We start from the raw sequence: 19,111 nt of genomic DNA, 5'->3' as shown, positions 1-19,111 counted from the left end.
TTCCAGTTAGCCAAAGGTCACCATCCTGATACATCCTCTATCACTCAAGTTTCTATTGATAAAAAATTTAGGCTCTGCGCAGACCGAGTGCGGCCGCGGAATGTAAATGACACGTTAAGGCGCAGCGTGGCAAGTAATAGTAAGTAGAGGCAAGATCACAGATAAGTGAATAAGAGTTATCTACATTTCTACTGGACAAAATAACATATCATTGTAAAATGTTTCCGCAAATAAAGAATCTTTGAATCTTTGAATCTATGGGCTAGATTCTACTGGATTCTCCCGATATCTTAAACAGACACAAACAGTTGTCTAATATTTTTTTTTAATTAAAATTAATTTTTCACTTACAGCGACGCCAAGTGGCATACCGAGCCAAAAGATACGTATAGTACGCGACAGGTCGAGATGGCATTCGATGAGGGAACGCCCCGCACCCAGCCCCCGCGCTAACCCGGTGCGAGCGAGCGCGGGTGACGTGCCCTCATACCCCGATTGCCAACCTGTCGCGGACTACGGGTATAGTTCACCAAATAACCAAGACTATTATTTTAAAAACGTCTAATTGATGGTGCTGAGCAATCACGTCATTGAGCAAGGTATGTACTGTTTGGCGTCTTGTTAAAAGGCAACTGACCTTATACTTGCGCAATAGGTATCGTTGTATGACTAGAGCATACGCAATGACCTACAGGGCGATATCATAAAACCTTCATCAATCATTATTACAATCTCAATTGTTGTGAATGGGAGAATTTGTGCGATTCTTGTTGCAACAATGCATTGTAGCTAATAGTGAGCGAGCGTCAACGAATCAAAGGTGATTGCGATCGTGACATAATATGGCAAAGTTGACTTATGATAGTAAGCTCACCCACAGGTCGCGGTCGCGTATCACTGTTTTATTTTCTTGCAATCGAAATGAAAAGTATAGTGTTTAACTTGAGACCAAAACCCATTTAAGCATACTCGACTCTTTTGTTTTAGTCCCTTGTTGAATAATCTAAGTAGGTATACTATCCCCATTTCTTTGTTATGGAACTCTGAAGCTCAACGTGCGAAGCTGGAAGGAGTCAACTATTGAAATACTTACCTAGGAAGTTCTCAAGTAGGTAAATAACAGAATTTAAATTTTCAAATGTTTAAATAGATAAGAAAGTCAATTAGTTTTCCTTCTATTGTCACTGCAAGTTGCTGATTAACTTTTGCTCCAAACTTAAACTATTTTCCATTAAGTTGGTAAGTATGTCTCAGAGTAGACGCTTCGGAATTCGAATTTGAAAATTACTTACCTTTCCCGTTTAAATTAGGAATACGTCGTACAATAGTTTCAAGTCACAGATATTATCAAGTATAGGTACTAATGCGTTAAAAAACCGGCCAAGTGCGAGTCAGACTCGCGCACCGAGGGTTCCGTACTACTGTCGTATTTGTTCGACATTTTGCATGATAAACCAAAAACTAGTGGATATAGTAGTATCATAAAATAGAAAACATTTTTATTTTATTTTTGTGATGTAACCACAAATTCACGGTTTTCGGATTTATTCCTTTACTTATACTACCTACAACCTCGAGGTTAAAGGGGGTTTGAAATTTGTGTAGTCTACGCGGCCGAAGTCGGTAGTATAAGCTAGTGCTAAGTATTAGTTTAGATGAATGTATCAAATCAATTAAGTATTACTATCGATGAATTTTATTATTATCTTCGTCAAAGAAATATATTTTCATTATGATGTAGGTAACTATACTTCGAATAAGAAGGATCATAAAACTAAATGCCCGGAGCTCCGAGGTAAGTAGTTAGAGAGCAAAGTTCCATGTTAAACAGCCATATTGTTAAAGTTTATGCTTGAGACTGGACACTAGCCAACGTTCTTTATTTTACCTTGTACTTGTTTGTGTTACGCCTAGGGGGCAGATACTCCCGATCCCAACTTTGCAAATAAATAATACCCAAAATTAATAGAAAGATCTTATAATCTGGTAAATAAATTTCAACTTTTTACGTAATAGCCCTCGGACATTTATAAGCATTTGTCCGGCTTTGTTTGTTACGAATTACGCTTTCTGAACTTTAGCATAATCTCATCTCATCCATAGTACTAATATTATAAATGCGAAAGTGTGTCTGCCTGTTTGTCTCTCTGCTAGCTTTTTACGCCCCATTCATTTAACCGATTTTGACGTTTGGTACAGAGATGGCTTGCATCCTAGGGACGGACATGGGCTATACTTTTGTCCTAGATAAATATTAAGACTCAATAATGTGAACAAAAAAATTTGCAAATAGGTCCAGAAACCTCGAAAAAATCGGTGTAGGGAAGGTACGGTACATACATTAAAGACCACCTCCTTTTTGGAAGTTGTTTAAAAAACGGTAAAGAATAACACCATGAGGAAACCTGCATGCCGGAGAGTTCAGAGTTTGGAATTATTTGAAATGGAACATTATGGAATGTTCTCAAAGGTGTGTGAAGTCTGCCAATCCGCACTTGGCCAGCATGCAGACTATGGCCTGTTGACCAGCGATGGGTTGATCATGATGATAATGATAAGGTGTACATGTTTAAAAAGATTAGAAGTATATTCCACGTGTTTGTCATACCCCGACGAGCTCGTTAAGGATTTATGTTAAATTTCATTCCGGTCTTCTGACTTAGAAAATTGGATAACTTACTTTACGATCATAGCCAGACACTGATTGAAAATATGTTTGTTTTCAACTCCTAATAATATGTCTACTTAAGTACCTAAGCTTAAGTGCTGCTTAGTGTAACTAAGATGAATCACAAAAGGAGACAGTTTCGTATCAATATTCAAGCGCATTTTCGTAGACGCATTTACGGATTCTGTCATCGATGATGATTAAAAATTACAAGTTATAATCGTTATCAGAATGTTTTTTGTTCGGAGAGAAAATTTTGATTAGTCCTTAGTAAAATTTTCAACTACGAGTACTTACCTACTTATCTTAAAAAGCTTCCGAGTTCCCATATAGATTTCAACAATTTTCCCGTACAATGCATTGTTTTATCCTAGTCTATTATATTATCCTAACCTTATGCTTATGATTACTTAAGTACTTATTAGTTTGCTCTAAATCCAATGAATAAAACCCCAGACTGCTCATACTGTTTGCCTGTTATTTCTATGGGAAATTCTTCTTGTAGTAAAATGATTAGGTCATAACGTTAATATGTAACATTACGAGGCACTCTGTGAATGGATCAAATTGTTATGAATGAAATTCCACCGTGTATTGCCTCCATTTGAACACGTAAGCTAATAATGTAGCTATAATATACCTACATGGCTAATGCTTTATAATACTCTAAAGGTACGTAAGTACACCTATGGATAGCTTATGGTATGTAAACAACTTAAAAATATTGTTTCCGTGTACTAGAGGAAAATGTTTGTACAGTACCTACCTAAGTGATTGAACTGTCGATAGGAGTTTGCGTCTACCGACTTGATCGTCACCGTCAGCCCACGTGCACATTGAAGGAAAAGTCACTACGATAAATTAATATTATTTTTCCTTCATTGTGCATGGTGAGCTACGGGGAGAATTTTTTATAGCTATACATGTCACAAGCGTGTAATATAGCAGTGATCTCTTCAGCGCTTTGCATACAATCGTAGTTTGGTTCTCATTTTTTTTTAAAGTAAGTAACTAAGTTTATTGTGCACATAAATATGTAAAAACACAAATATTTTTAAATCCATACTAATATTATAAATGCGAAAGTGTGTATGTCTGTCTGTCTGTCTGTGTCTGCTAGCTTTTCACGGCCCAACCGTTCAACCGATTTTGATGAAATTTGGTACAGAGTTAGCTTATATCCCGGGGAAGGACATAGAATACTTTTTATCCCGGAAAATCAAAGAGTTCCCACTGGATTTTTAAAAAACTTTATTCCAAGCAAATGAAGTCGCGGGCATCAGCTAGTATTTTAATAAATGAATTGAATATTAACCGATCAAACTTAATGTTTCTAGAAATGATCTAAAAACGAATTTCATATTGAGTATATCTGTGTCTGCGGTTTGCTGAAACGTATGGTGATTATAAACTTTTTGCGGTTTGCCAGACGCGGTTACACGAGCTGAAAGATCAGTATGTAAATCTTTGAGCCCATGTAACTTTAATTAGAACCACACATTTGTACAGAAACTTGGAAAACCACCGACACAGCTATTACTTATTAATTTCTAGAATGGTTTTACAAAATTTTACTAACTTTGAGTGCTTGTTTAATTACCTACTTACACTTTTAGTAAGTAAGATCAAAATCTATGTTAACAATTGCATTGTATGTCTGTAAATGGAGTGTATATTCCATTAGTCAGGAATATGGGCACTTAGTATTCGTAGAAGCATCCGGTGGAGCACGGAAAACTTTAACTCAGTTTACGCATCTCCAAGTTTCTGTTTACATAATGAATTTAATTGTATGCTTTAGAAACTAAAAGGTATTTTTTTTAATTTTAAAATATTACAATAAAACTTAAAGCTAGCCTTATTTGATACCTATACAAATCATTCCCGCGGGGAATGGTGCAAGAATACTGACTGCATTCCGCGCTAGACAGCCAGGCTGATCCGTTGCGCAAAAAATGAGCCAGTCCTTCTGTCACCAGATGAGGCTATTAATCGCGGTTAAATGTCTCGTAAAAAAGGTATTTTAAACAGTTTCGTTTCAAATTATATTTACTAGCTGATCCGCCCGACTTCGCTGAGGTTTTATATGCTCATAGGGTAGTAGAAGTTAGCAAGGTGATAGTCTCTATCTACTGATGATTACTGATAAGATAGCACAAAAAACGTCCTGTATTTTCTAAAAGTTCGCAATGTATTGCAAATAAAACATCTGACTGATTCTAGAAGTCTAGAGGTCAACGAAAGCTGTGTAGATAAGTGCCACGGGGGCAATTCCGCGTCACAAGCGGGGCGTTAACCCCGAGTTTTGCTTGCTATACATTGCGGGTTTGAAAAATACTAAAACTATAAGTATATGGCAAATTTTATGGCAATATCTGGCAAAGTTATTGGTGTTTAGGTAGCGTATCTAATAATAGTGCTAAGTTTTTGCTAGCCTTCTACTTATATAATGCCTATATTATGTTACTTCTAAATAGGTTTCTAATGGTGAATGAGAGTGAGAGAGAGAGATGTGATTCTACAGGTCTTTAACTATATCGGCGTCATTGAAGGATAAACAATCAAACGCACTTTCGCATTACCGCAATCATAATTTCCCAAGTTTCTTATTAAAATAAAAATTTAAAAAACGTTTTGTACGTTGTGTAGGTGTTATTATTTCATGAAACAAAATCAGGAACTTGCGTTGTGAAGCGGAAACTGCTAAAACAAAGCTTGTACTTCATTTCAAGTTTCCAACTTACTAAGGAACTAGGTACCTAGGTAAGTACTAGGTATTTAAATTGTAATTTGCTTCCGAGCTTTCTTCGTTAAAGTTTTACAATTTTGTAAGTAACTATATAAATTTCTTAATGTAATTATTATTAGTAACCCAAACCATTGCCAATATCCACACATGAAAACTTTCTGCTCTTGTCAATTAAACTCTAGAACCTTCCACTAATGTAATTGACCTGAGGGCTGAAGATGTCTTCCAAGAACACAAGAGCGACATGCCATTATCGTACTGTTTTTTCTGTTCCGTGATCGTAATGATGCTCATGTCTCGGCGACATGCACCGCATAGATGCAAGGTTTTAAAAATCACGTGAAAACTTTTTGATTTTCTGGGATACAAAGTACCTAATCTACCTATGTCCTGTCAGGGATGAAATCTCTGTACCTAATGTCAACGGATAAAATAATAAATAAAAAGGTAACAGATAGACGGACAAACTTTCGCATTTTTATAATAGGTATACCTACTATTGGTAATAGAAACTTACTACCTACTTAGCAATAATAAGACTGAAAAATATCACGGCTCATTGCTACGGCGAACACCACCAATCAGAAAAGTTTCACCATCATTATAATAAATCATCTAATAAAAATATCATCCGGTGTACGATACTTATAATATGTACCTACGATATATCGATAATTTTGAAATGCATACTTACCTACTTATATATATCGAAACATTCCCTATTTTGTTAGTTTACCCAGAAACAGGGTAATTCTATCCGAGAACAGTAGTTTTCGTTTCGAATTCAGTAATTCAGTAACAGCAAACATGCAATAAACGTGCTCGGGATCCCAACGCCTATTGTAGCGGTACGAGGCTCACATTCACTGATAAATGTGACGCCTTTATTAACTTTGCGGTGGCTTTTGTATTCCATTGATCCTATAATAAGTCCCGCAAATTGCTATTGCGCTGGAACCATGTCTCATTAACATCGAAATGACGTCATTTTGACATCATTTGACGTAGGTATATTTAAGTAATAAGCGACCTCCCTGGCGCAGTGGTGAGCGCTGTGGTCTTATTAGTGGGAGGTCCCGGGTTCGATTCCTGGTAGGGGTTTGGAATTTTATAATTTCTAAATTTCTGGTCTGCTCAGGTGGGAGGCTTCAGCCGTGGCTAGTTACCACCCTACCGGCAAAGCCGTGCCGCCAAGCGATTTAGCGTTCCGGTACAATGCCGTGTAGAAACCAAAGGGCTATGGGTTAAGTAAAAACTGCCATACCCCTTCCAGGTTAGCCCGCTATCATCTTAGACTGCATCATCACTTACCATCAGGTGAGATTGCAGTCAAGGGCTAAGTTGTATCTGAATAAATAAATAAAAAAGTAAAAATATACCATCAGCATCAGAAAACCCAAGATGTCACTGCCTTATATTCACATTTGTGAACCATAGTGACCTACGTGTTCTCTAACTACTCATCATCATGATCAACACATCGCCGGCTCACTACAGAGCACGAGTCTCTCAGAGTGAGAAGGGTTTTGGCCATAGTCTACAACGCTGGCCATGTGCGGATTGGTAGACTTCACACACCTTTGAGAACATTATGGAAAACTCTCAGGCATGCAGGTTTCCTCACGATGTTTTCTTCACCGTTAAAGCCAGTGATATTTAATTACTGAAAACGCACATAACTCTGAAAGTCTCTTAAGAATTAATAAGACCTCCAATTAGAAGGCGGACGTCCTAACTGCTAGGTTATCACAGCTTAAAACTCTTTAACTACAGGTACTATTAATTCATTGCGATTTTACGGGAAATACTACTTAAACGGAATGCATACATGTATTAATTGACAAGTTATCGTTGCAATTTTCTGAAGATTCAGTATCATTCTGCAGTCGTGTACCAAAGATGAATAATAACTCGAACCGTCCTAGAAACATAGTTTTAACATTACAGTCTCCTAGACAACGTGATTATGTCATATCAGCGGTGCACAGATACAATAAATTGCACTCCGCTGACATGCTAAACTCTGTTGATTTAGGAATAAATGGCGATAAGAGCCTGATTTATGTAGCAGAGCATCTTACACCAGAATGTAAGGGTGTTTACGCTGCGGCGCGCAAGTTTAAAAAAGAAAAACAATACAAATATGTATGGGTTAAGAATGGGAAAGTTTTTCTACGTAAAAATGATAGTAGTGCTGCTATATATGTTAAAAATGTGGATGTTTTGAGTAAATTGCAATAGATTTTTTAATCTCCCTCAATTATATACATATATATCTCTTTGTTATAATAGGGTTATATGCTCAGTATGTTATTTTTCTATCAGAATGTTAATAGATTTCGAACAAAACTAAATGAATTTTATCTTAATGTGTTAAATTGTGATTATGATGTTATTTGTTTGACTGAAACTAACCTTGATAGCTCAATTAGCAATACTGAATTTTTAGACAATCGTTACACCATTTTTAGGCGTGATAGGGACTCATTAAATAGTCACAAACAATTCGGGGGTGGTATCCTTGTAGCGGTTAAGAAAAATATTTCGACACTTAGATGTTCACATTTAGAAAGTGACTCCGAATGTTTATGGTTATCTCTAAATTCAGGAAAAAGTATTACCCTGTGCTTGGTATACCTACCCCCCGATATATCAATTGATCGCTTGCATAGATTCTATGATAAGACTAATGATTTTATTTCTGAACATGATGGATCTGTTATTATACTTGGTGACTTTAATACACCTTCAATTGATTGGAATGGCGATACGACGAAGACAGTGACTCCAAATTGTATTTCTCACGACCTAAAATCGCGATTATTACTCCAACTTATGTCTCTTGGTGGGTTGAGTCAGTATAATTATATAAAAAATTATAACAAAAGAACTCTAGATCTTTTTCTTACTAACATTCCGAACGTCATTCTTACGCCAGCCCTCGCTTTGTGTAAAGAAGATATACATCACCCCACTTTCAAAGTAGATATGAAGCTTAGCATTGTAAATTACTTAAAAAAAAATTCCTCCAATCTAGTTTTTAACTACAATAAAAGCGATTTCATTTCGATCAAAAAGGAACTAAACAATATCGATTGGTATACACTTCTGTCATCGGGTAATATAAACGATCTTCTTAGCATTTTTTATGAAAAACTGTTCTTAATTATAAAAAATAATACACCATATAAAAAACAGTTTAAAGACAAACAACCGGCTTGGTTCAGTAAACCACTAATTAAATGTCTAAAGGAAAAACAGAAAGTGCATGCAAAGTACAAAATGTACAATAATCCTAGAGACTATGATACATTTTCTCTTCTTAGATCTAGGGCTCAGAGATTGATAAATGAATGTTACAATGCATATACCGACAATGTCGAAATGTCTCTTTTAGCTTGTAATGACAAACTTTTTTGGAACTTTACTAAGTCCAAACGTAAATGTAATACAATGCCGCAGACTATTAGATATGACAAACGAGTTGCAACGACCGGGTTTGAAATTTGTCAGTTATTTTCAGATTACTTCGCATCAGTGTATATTCAAGATAACGATAACACATCATTAAGCTCATGCTTTGCAGAAACTCACACAAACACTTTAAGCAAGTTAACACTATCGGAAAGCGAGATTTTGTATAAAATTAAGACTCTAGATCGGAACAAGGGACCAGGGCCCGATGGAATTCCCTCATTCTTTATTAAATCTTGCGGTATAGAACTCGTAGCACCTTTGGTATTAATTTTCAATAAATCTTTGAGCACTGGATGCTTTCCAGATCTATGGAAAGTTGCTCATGTAATTCCAATTTTTAAAGCAGGCACAAAAACTGAATGCAGTAATTATCGCCCTATATGCATTTTAAATTGTTTTGCCAAAATATTTGAGAGTATTGTTTATGATTATATTTATTATTTATTTAAACCACTAATTTCTCCACAACAACATGGTTTTGTTAAAAATAAATCTACTGTTACGAATCTAGCAGAATATTCGAATTTCCTAATAAATTGTCTCGACAGTAAAAAACAAGTTGATGCGGTGTATACCGATTTCCAAAAGGCGTTCGACAAAGTGAATCATCGATTACTTTTTCAGAAACTGGTAAAATATGGGGTTCATGGGGATTTGCTACGATGGGTTATATCATATGTTACAAATAGGTCACAAATAGTTGCAGTCAACGGGTTTTACTCCAAACCAATAACGGTTCCATCAGGAGTACCTCAGGGATCGCATCTGGGTCCTTTGCTATTCATTATTTTTATTAACGACATCACATCGATCATAAAAAATAATTGCCTCCTTTATGCAGATGATCTAAAGATATATGCTGCCATAAATAATGTTCAAGATTGCATATCGCTACAGAGCGATTTGGATTCTGTTAAATTGTGGTGCGAACAGAATGCTATGTTTTTAAATGTAAACAAATGCTTTGTACTTAATTTTACTAAAAAAACCAATAAAGTTAAATTTGATTATTTTCTTGAAAATAATAAACTGCCTGCTAAGACTAGTGCTAGAGATCTTGGTATAACTTTTGATACATCTCTAACATTTAAGTTACACATAAATAACACAATCACAAAAGCTAATAAAATGATGGGTTTCATTTTCAGAATAACAAAAGATTTTAAAAACCCTTTAAGTCTAATGCATCTTTATAAAAGTCTTATTCGCAGTATCCTAGAATATGGTGCCCCAGTTTGGTCCCCTTACCAGAAAACGTATGCCGATGCCGTTGAATCAGTGCAAAGACGTTTCTTACGAAGACTTCTCTTTAAATTCAATAGAAAGCTTGTCAATTCCTCTTATGAAGACAAGTTAAAATATTTTAAACTCGATTCTCTATGCTTGCGCCGTATGCTACTTGATACAATCCTACTGCATAAAATCATCAACAATCAAACGGATACCACACTTTTGTCAAAAATAGGTCTAAATTGTAAAATCCCAAAACGAGCAACTCGCACTTACAACGTATTTCCAACTAAGCCCTGCCGCACTGTTTTTGCGACGCACTCTTTCCTCAATCGTATCTGTCATCAATTTAATACGCTTCATCAGAAAGATCGACAGCTAAATATTTTTAATTCTACGACAACCTGCTTTCGTCGTAACGTCATTATCTCCCTACGAAAGGGAGCTAATTAATCAGTTTGTAATGAGACGTAACCGATTTAACGTGCTAATTCCTTATTACATTTTGCTTTACTTTACTGCCTTTTAAAGTCATAACATCATTGTATCTAAATCTTATGTACTAGCCAGTTGTTAACGTTTATGCTATGTGTCCTTTAGTTATAAATCCTTTTGTATGTAAATACTTGTGTATGTGTAAATGTTGTTGGTTAGTCAAATAAAAAAAAATAAAAAAAAAATAAAAAAATTAAGATCCTAGTATCATCTACTCATAATTAATCATATTCATAAGAGGAGACCTTATGCGGGGTACTTTCAAGCGTAGCTACCAGTAGCTACTTACATAGGACTCTCTCGTACACTCTGTTTGTCACTTAAATAGCGACTCCACATGCTCCAGTATTCATAGGATGTCCTGGTGCCTGATTATAAGACAATCAAAATATTACACTAAAACTTAATAAAGCTAGCCTTATCTAATTACTATATAAATCATGCCCGTGTGGAATGGTGCCAAGAATACTGGCTGCATTTCCGCGCTGGACAGCCAGGCTGATCCATTGCGCAAAAAATGAGCCAGCCCTTCTGTCACCAGATGAGGCTATTAATCGCGGTGAAATGTCTCATACATTTTTTTTAGCACTAAGACTCTATGGCTCCAGGGTCTCCACGGCAAACGGAACAAAAATGTAACTCTCTATAAGAGAGTTATATACTTGCGCCGCATGCCATTTTCAGCTGTTTCTGCTGCGGCTACCGGTCTTGGTGCTTGATGCTTGTGTCAACGCAAGTTGCGTCCCACATTAGCGCCCGTCCCCGTTCCCAGGGAACCAGCGTCAATCCATAAGGTCTCTTGCCATCATCCCGACTAATCCCTGCCGGCTCAATGAGTGCAGGAATATCTATGGTGGCAAGGGCTCTTTTAATCGTATCGTTAATAGAGCCAAGAGACAATCACGCTCCATCTTAGGCTGCATCATCACTTATGAACGAGTCTGATGACACCCAAGCGCTAGTCTGCAAATAAAAAAAACCGGCCAAGTGCGAGTCGGACTCACGCACTAAGGGTTCCGTACCATTATCTATGAAAACAAGCAAAAAAAATACGTTTGTTGTATGGAAGCCCCCTTAAATATTTATTTTATTCTGTTTTTATTATTTTTTATTATAGCGGCAACAGAAATACATCATCTGTGAAAATTTCAACTGTCTATCACGGTTCATTAGATACAGCTTGGTGGCAGACAGACGGGCGGACAGCGGAGTCTTAATAATAGGGTCCCGTTTTACCCTTTGGGTACGGAACCCTAAAAAGACACCCAGTCCCATTCATCATCATCAACTTCAACCGATAGACGTCCACTGCTGGACATAGGTCTCTTGTAGGGACTGTCGGCTCCCCTGCGACTCGTCTGATGTCGTCCGTCCACCTAGTGGGGGGTCTTCCAACACTGCGTCTTCTGGTGCGAGGTCGCCATTCCAGCACCTTGGGACCCCAACGTCTATCGGTTTTCCGAACTATGTGCCCTGCCCATTGCCACTTCAGCTTCGCAACCCGCTTAGCATTATCAGTGTAATATGGTGTCAGTATGCAGAAACTATTTATGCATTATGATTATAAATGGACACCGCAAGGTCCCTGCGAAATGCACTCATGTTTTAGTGTCTATTGCAGAATGCAGATGCTGTATGCAAAATAGATACCTACTTATTATGTTTTAATTTAATATGTGGATCTAGGATATCTTTTGAATAAGATATATTAGTATACCGAACATACACATAAGAATGACGTAATAAAAATTGCGAAAATTGGACTAATTGGGTATTTGACTACATCAAAAATAAATTATTTCTCAGTGATTATTAAATAGAGGGTCTTCCAAAATACGTAAAATCCACGTCCTTTGCTAGTTTTAAAGTGTAATAACTATTTTAAACTATCAATTAAACTAAAAAAAGTACGTCATTATGCTGTGACGTCACATTCAAGTATTTCATAGAATATCGCATTGAAACTAAGTGCGCGTTTTGACGTTTGATAAAAAGTTGCTGATTTGACTAGTTGTCAAATACCGTATTCCTTGTCAAGCAGTACCTACATAGGCAGTAGGCAGCAGACGTTAATACTATTATATCTTCTGTGGCAGCAGGCCGTGTAGCGATATCTTTATGATGTGGAACTTCAATCCATGAAGCGCAAATTAGGACGGGTCTTTCAGGCTGAGTTATATACGTAGGTACACAACGAGCGCGGGTAGGATTGGTAGTAAAAAGAGAAGAAAATGCAGCTTGCATTTTAAGTGACACTAGATTCTCATTAGACCTAAGTACTACAAAACCTACTCTTTTCTTACCATTAGGACACTCAGTCTGCAAACATTAGCTAATACATTCGATTCTCGATTCATAACACGCTCGATTAAATCAACGACACGAAATCGTGTTCTGAAACCGTCATTGAAACGCAAATTAGATTTACTTTTCTCCGTTCAGAATAATTTTTATCTTTGAATATTCTAATGTGGTTTTTTGGCAACGAAATATTAACTTGAGATACCTACCTATAATACCTATTAGACAAGTCGAATATAGGTAATTCCTATTGTCTAACTAGAACTAGGGTTATTAATACTAATTATTCTGAAAACGTTACTAGAAATATAGTATGTACATAAATACCGAGAGTATGCAGCTACGCAGATAAACTTACAGCTTTTATAAAATAAGGAAGGTCTGGCACTCGTTGGCTCTTAGTCCATTAATGATTTCTTGGTGTCCATTCAGTCAGAGCATTATGGAGAATTTTCAGGCACGCAAGTTTCCTCACGATGTTTTCCTTCTCTGTTATAAAAGCAAGTGTTCGTAGCTCCGACAAGTTAGAGGTAGATTCGTTGTCCTATAATCTAGACTACAAGTGGTAAAGTTTGTAAGTTTGTTTGTAGGAAGTAATCTCTGGAACTACTGAATCGATTTTGAAAATTCTTTCATTAAGGGGGCTCAGGACGGTGCTTTCTTCATACAAACGTAGGAGGGTAATTACTACATTATTTGATACTGTACGCTCAAAACTAAGTATTATATCGATTAATCTCATCAATCATTATCTAGGTTTATTGATATATGAAACATTGAAGAAAATATTGATTTTAAAGTTACGAGCCTCAAAAGATTCCTATTTTAACACTAAATTTGTGACAACTTTGGGCGTAAATAAATGAGATTAGGGGTATGAAAATTCTAAAGAAATTTAACATCAAACATAGTTTATTTCTTCATTAGTTGAAATAACTATAATTTGCAACAACAAACTCAGTAGTTTTTTCTCAAAAATACTTTTCCTAAACCCTTGATTTCGGCGAAAATCATCGTGCCTCTCACCTTTCTCATACAATGTCAAGTGAAAAGCTAACAGGTTCGGTCGAGCGTACTGCGTCACCTTAAGCTACATTCTTCATGAGTAACGTAGGCTATATTTTATTGTCAAGCACCCGTGCGAAGCCGGGGCGGTTCGCTATCAGTAGGTATCCTTATCAGTACCCTTAATATCATACTTTTAAATATATAAAAGGCAAAGGTGACTGATTGACTGACTGACTGACTGACTGACTGATTGATCTATCAACGCACAGCTCAAACCATTGGACGGATCGGGCTGAAATTTGGCATGCAGATAGCTTGACGTAGGCATCCGCTAAGAAAGGATTTTTGAAAATTCAACCCCTAAGGGGGTTTGAAATTTGAAAAGTCCACGCAGACGAAGTCGCGTGCATAAGCTAGTTTAATATAAATGCGAAAATGTGTTGGTTTGTCGGTTTGTTGGTTTGTTGGTTTGTTGGTTTGTCCTTCAATCACGTCGCAACAGTGCAACGGATTGACGTGATTTTTTGCATGGTTATATATAAAGACCTGGAGAGCTACGTAGGCTTCTTTTTATCCAAGCTAAAATCAAAGAGTTCCCACGGGATTTTTAAAAAACTTAATTCTACGCGGACGAAGTCGCGGGCATCAGCTACTTTCGATCAATATTCGCGAAAATCGACATATTGTATGATTATTTGGAGCAAAAATACCTACACTGCGTTGGACCCCTGGCTTAGGTATTACATACCTAAGTATATATTTGGCCCTGTCCCGTCGCGTCACGTTATTGGCGACGTAATTCACGTGAGTGAGCTGTCTGTGCACACTCCGGCCCCTTTATATGATTACAATGCGTCTTATTCCGATAATGGCCTTCTTTCGCTAACAATACGCCCTGGACCCTATGTCTCCTTTCAATACACATCACCTATACACGCAGCTATATCTACACGCAGATGTAGGTACAATTAATATTTATTTTTTACTAGCTTATGCTCGCGACTTCGTCCGCGTGGACTACACAAATTTCAAACCCCTATTTCAACCCCATAGGGGTTGAATTTTCAAAAATCCTTTCTTAATGGATGCCTACATCATAATAGCTATCTGGATGCCAAATTTCAGCCCGATCCGTCCAGTAGTTTAAGCTGTGCGTTGATAGATCAGTGAGTCAGTCAGTCAGTCACCTTTTCCTTTTATATAATATTTAGATTCAGAATCAGATCTACGTGGCCCTTCTTACATTACGATACTTACAGACGACTAGTATCCTACGCGAGTCTCGAAGATGAGTCGCCGAGGAGTATCACACTTCGCTACGGTATCTTCACATCTGCTACTAGTTTCGCAATACCCACCATGTCGTTGCCTGCGCGTTGCGTCTCCTACGAATCTCGGCAAAATGGCGACGGATCAGCAGTTTGACATTAAAGTTCAAGAAGAATTCTTTGTTTTTAGTAGCATAGGGTACGAAACTCGAGTAGCGAATATGGCATTCTACAGGCATACGACTGCGGTATCGTCTCTTGCGAGTACCGCAGTGTATGAAGGGCCTAAAGCTTCCTCGTTTCTAATTCGTACTGCTAGGATATGGAATACCCTTCCGGCTTCAGTTTTCCCTTTTACTTTGAATACATTTTATAGGTACCTAGAGAGTATAGGCAAGCATCTTCTAGGCAAGCGTTCTCCACTTTAGGTTGCATCGTCACTTTAGTCTTAATCTTTTAATTTATCGACAGATAACGTAGGTACATTCTGATAGAATTATGTAGATTGTGCTGTGATAGCCTAGCGGTTAGGACGTCCGCCGTCTAATCGAAGGTCGGTGTTCGATCCCAGGCACGCACCTCTAACTTTTCGGAGTTATGTGCGTTTAAGTTATTAAATATCACTTGTTTTAACGGCAAAGGAAACCTGCATGCCTGAGAGTTCTCCATAATGTTCTCAAATGTGTGTAAAGTCTACCAATCCGCACATGGCCATCGTGGTAGACTATGTCCAAAACCCTTCATACTCTGAGAGGAGACCCGTGCTCTGTAGTGAGCCGGCAATGGGTTGATCATGATGATGATGATGATTAATTTCAACCGTTAACCACTGGGCTATCACTGTTTATTTGGTAGATAGCATCTACAAAATATAATAGATAGGTAGGTAAGTAAGTAATCCCGTGCAGGCCGCAGTAATTAAGCGTAATAAATTAGTTTTAATGGACCTCCACCGCGACTACTCTGAATACATTAAAAGTTGTCCAGAATTTTGCGGCTTGCGAAGGGTCTAAAACATATGAAAATCATATTTTTCCCAATTATCACACACATATACAAACAATAATAAATAGATAATACGAAGTCACAAAAATAGAGAATATAGACCATGTATTCAGAAATTGGTATGAAATAGATTGATATGTCTATTTAGATATTAATTAGAATTACTAATTACTTACTTAATTTCTTATAGGGTGGTTAGTTGGTTAGGTTAGGCTGTATTTCTATAAAATTGTCTCTGTCTGTTCTGACCATTGATCTTGTGAAAGGCTTTTGTCGCGGGCTGGCTAGTCACCAAGCGATTTAACGTTCTGATACGCTGCCACCTAAATACTATTGGGGTTAGACATATGGGTTTACCCCGTACATGTTCCATCTTAGACTGCATATTTACATCCAGCAGGTGAAATTGTATTTAAGGGGCCATCGAATAGAAAAAGTTTTTTATTCAAATGCGTTTAAAAGTGCTTTAACTACGACTGGATCGGAATGCTCTTCCTACTAAGAAGAATCAAATGAAACTCTGCAGGTAATACTTATCATAAAAGTTGGAGATAGCCAGTATCTCTGATTTCGTGGTATCTTTGGCGGCTAAAATTGTTTAGCCTACTGCCCAGATATTGATTTACGAAGATTGCAAGGTATATTAAGACCATAAATCTTAGGTGGTGTACGGGATATTGCCGGCCCCTACATCTATACAGTATAGGTACGTAGGTACAATGCCTATTATAACATAGCTCGATAGCGTAAGGTCTAGTTCAGCGCAAAAAAATAGGTCAAGTGCGAGTCAGACTCGCATACGAAGGGCTCCGTACCATCATACAAGAAATAACACGTATATATTTTTTTTAATTTTCATGGCGGTCATATTAAAGTTCTTATTTGTTGTTATAGTGGACAGACGGACGGATGGACGGACAGCGAAGTCTTAGTAATAGGGTCAAACGGTGGCACCCTTCAGGTACGGAACCCTAAAAAGCGGACAGTATGACTGGTGGCTAATCCCAAACTAACCAGCTCTGAGGAGTTTTTGACCTTATTCCACTCTCCTTTTTCTACAACCGCACTGTACGCCCACCGAAAGCAATTTTACCCTCACTGCACGATTGCAGTGGAATGACAGCTACTTGCTACTATTCACGTGCGTGTGTCACTCCCTTCTCAATCTGAGAGGAGACCCGTGCTCTGTAGTGAGCCGGCGATGGGATGATCATGATATTTGTATAATATTGACGTACCCACAAAAGCCCCAAAATCAAGGCTACAATGAGTAGTTTAGCGGATAGGTAGGTACATCAATGTTTTTATCGATATCATGTTATCTTGTCGATAACACAACAGATTGGCTGAAAGCTTCTCATATTGTATTGTACCTATACATAGAATTTTATTGATGTACTTTTACATTGAGAAGAATAGAAAAAGAATTATTACATGAGTAGGTATACGGTACCTATTAAGTACTTTTTAAAGTCCTCATTTAAATTAAGATCTTATGACTAACTTAATTAGATAGATAGATTATTGTATATGTAATATGTAAATATTTATGCTGGCTGCATTTTTCGTAATGGAAACAGCTAGGTTGATTCGAAAGATTGGTTCTGAGGTCTGGGGTTCGATCCCAGGTACGCACCTCTAGCTTTTCAGAGTTATGTGGGTTTGAAGTAATTAAATATCACTTGCTTTAACGGTGAAGGAAACCTGAGAATTCACCATAAAATGGTCTCAAAGGTGTGTGAAGTCTGAAAATCCGCACGTCTTAGCCATCGTGCGTAAGGCCCAAACCCTTTTCACTCTAAGAGAAGACCCGTGCTCTGTAGTGATCCGGCGATGGGTTGATCATGATGATGATGATGACATTTGAGAATGGCGGTTCTTCTCATTCTAAAAGGAGAAGTTCCTTATCATTGGTGGGCCGGCGGCGATGGGGTAATTTTTTTTTTTTAATAATAAATGATGATGATATTGCACAGTGCAAGTCACGATATGTATCACTAAAGAAGGCCGCGGAGCGGTAACGAAAAGTGGACGCTGACGCCTACCCTCTCCGCAGAAGGACACAGGGGAGAGGAAGAAGACATTATGCTCACCTCCTCCCACCTTAGGTATTCGATATAAACCTGTCTCAGTCGCATCCGATATCCGGGATCCCGAGACGCCGTATACTTGACGTGGACGGTACCGCTGGGTTTTTTAGTGGGTATGCTGTTGTGTGCCAGAAAGTCTCACAGTGCCAGGGAGTAGGCATACACTATACCAGCTTTTGTCCGGGATGCCTAATTGCATTCTTACCAGCGGAACAAAAGGTCACTTAGATACAATGATATCTCTCACCCGGCTATACTCACGTGTTTAGTCGACGTTAGCCCGACTAGTTTCGAACCCATCCGGGGTCCTTTACTCCCTTTAAAAATACGTATGAGTATAGCGGGGTGAGATATATTATATACTAGAGGATGCCCGCGACTTCGTCCGCGTGAATAGAGGTTTTTCGAAAATCCCGTGGGAACTCTTTGATTTTTCAGGATAAAAAGTAGCCTATGTCCTTCCCCGAGTTGTAAGCTAACTCTGTACCAAATTCTATCAAAATCTGTTGGACCGTGAAAAGCTAGCAGACAGACAGACACACTTTCGCATTTATAATATTAGTATGGATAATATGGATAATGGAAATCACGATTGACTTCTAGTCATTGCTTAGATACAAACAATCTGGGATAGGTAGTCGTAAAGCATATGGGTAAAACAACGCGCTTTTCTCTATGTAATAGGTACACAATGGAAGGAAAAGCGATTAGGACTATTTTTAGCTCGATGTACTTAATAAAAATGTTTTTCCAACATGCAAGGTTACCAGAAAACACGAACGATTTTTATCAATACAAGTACCTAAGTACCTACATGTTG

At 37.7% G+C, this 19,111-nt stretch overlaps 2 protein-coding genes across 5 annotated transcripts in view; both read right to left on the bottom strand.

Annotated features, from left to right (window-relative positions):
* Window positions 1–19,111, bottom strand: part of LOC117981808 (adenylyl cyclase 78C-like) — an 83,205-nt gene that overhangs the window by 61,897 nt on the left and 2,197 nt on the right. The gene's annotated exons all lie outside the window — the stretch shown is intronic.
* LOC117996991 (MICOS complex subunit MIC27-like) overlaps window positions 9,570–19,111 on the bottom strand; it is a 103,785-nt gene continuing 94,243 nt past the window's right edge. Inside the window, exon 6 of the mRNA XM_069509821.1 lies at window positions 9,570–9,613. Coding sequence (XP_069365922.1) covers window positions 9,585–9,613 — 29 coding nt within the window. The 3' untranslated portion in view covers window positions 9,570–9,584. The remainder of the gene's footprint in view (window positions 9,614–19,111) is intronic.

Source organism: Maniola hyperantus, chromosome 4, assembly GCF_902806685.2.
Source record: "Maniola hyperantus chromosome 4, iAphHyp1.2, whole genome shotgun sequence".
In the NCBI taxonomy this organism is placed as follows: domain Eukaryota; kingdom Metazoa; phylum Arthropoda; class Insecta; order Lepidoptera; family Nymphalidae; genus Maniola; species Maniola hyperantus.
The sequence above is the reverse complement of the archived record's forward strand: the minus strand, read 5'-3'. Positions and strand labels throughout refer to the sequence as shown.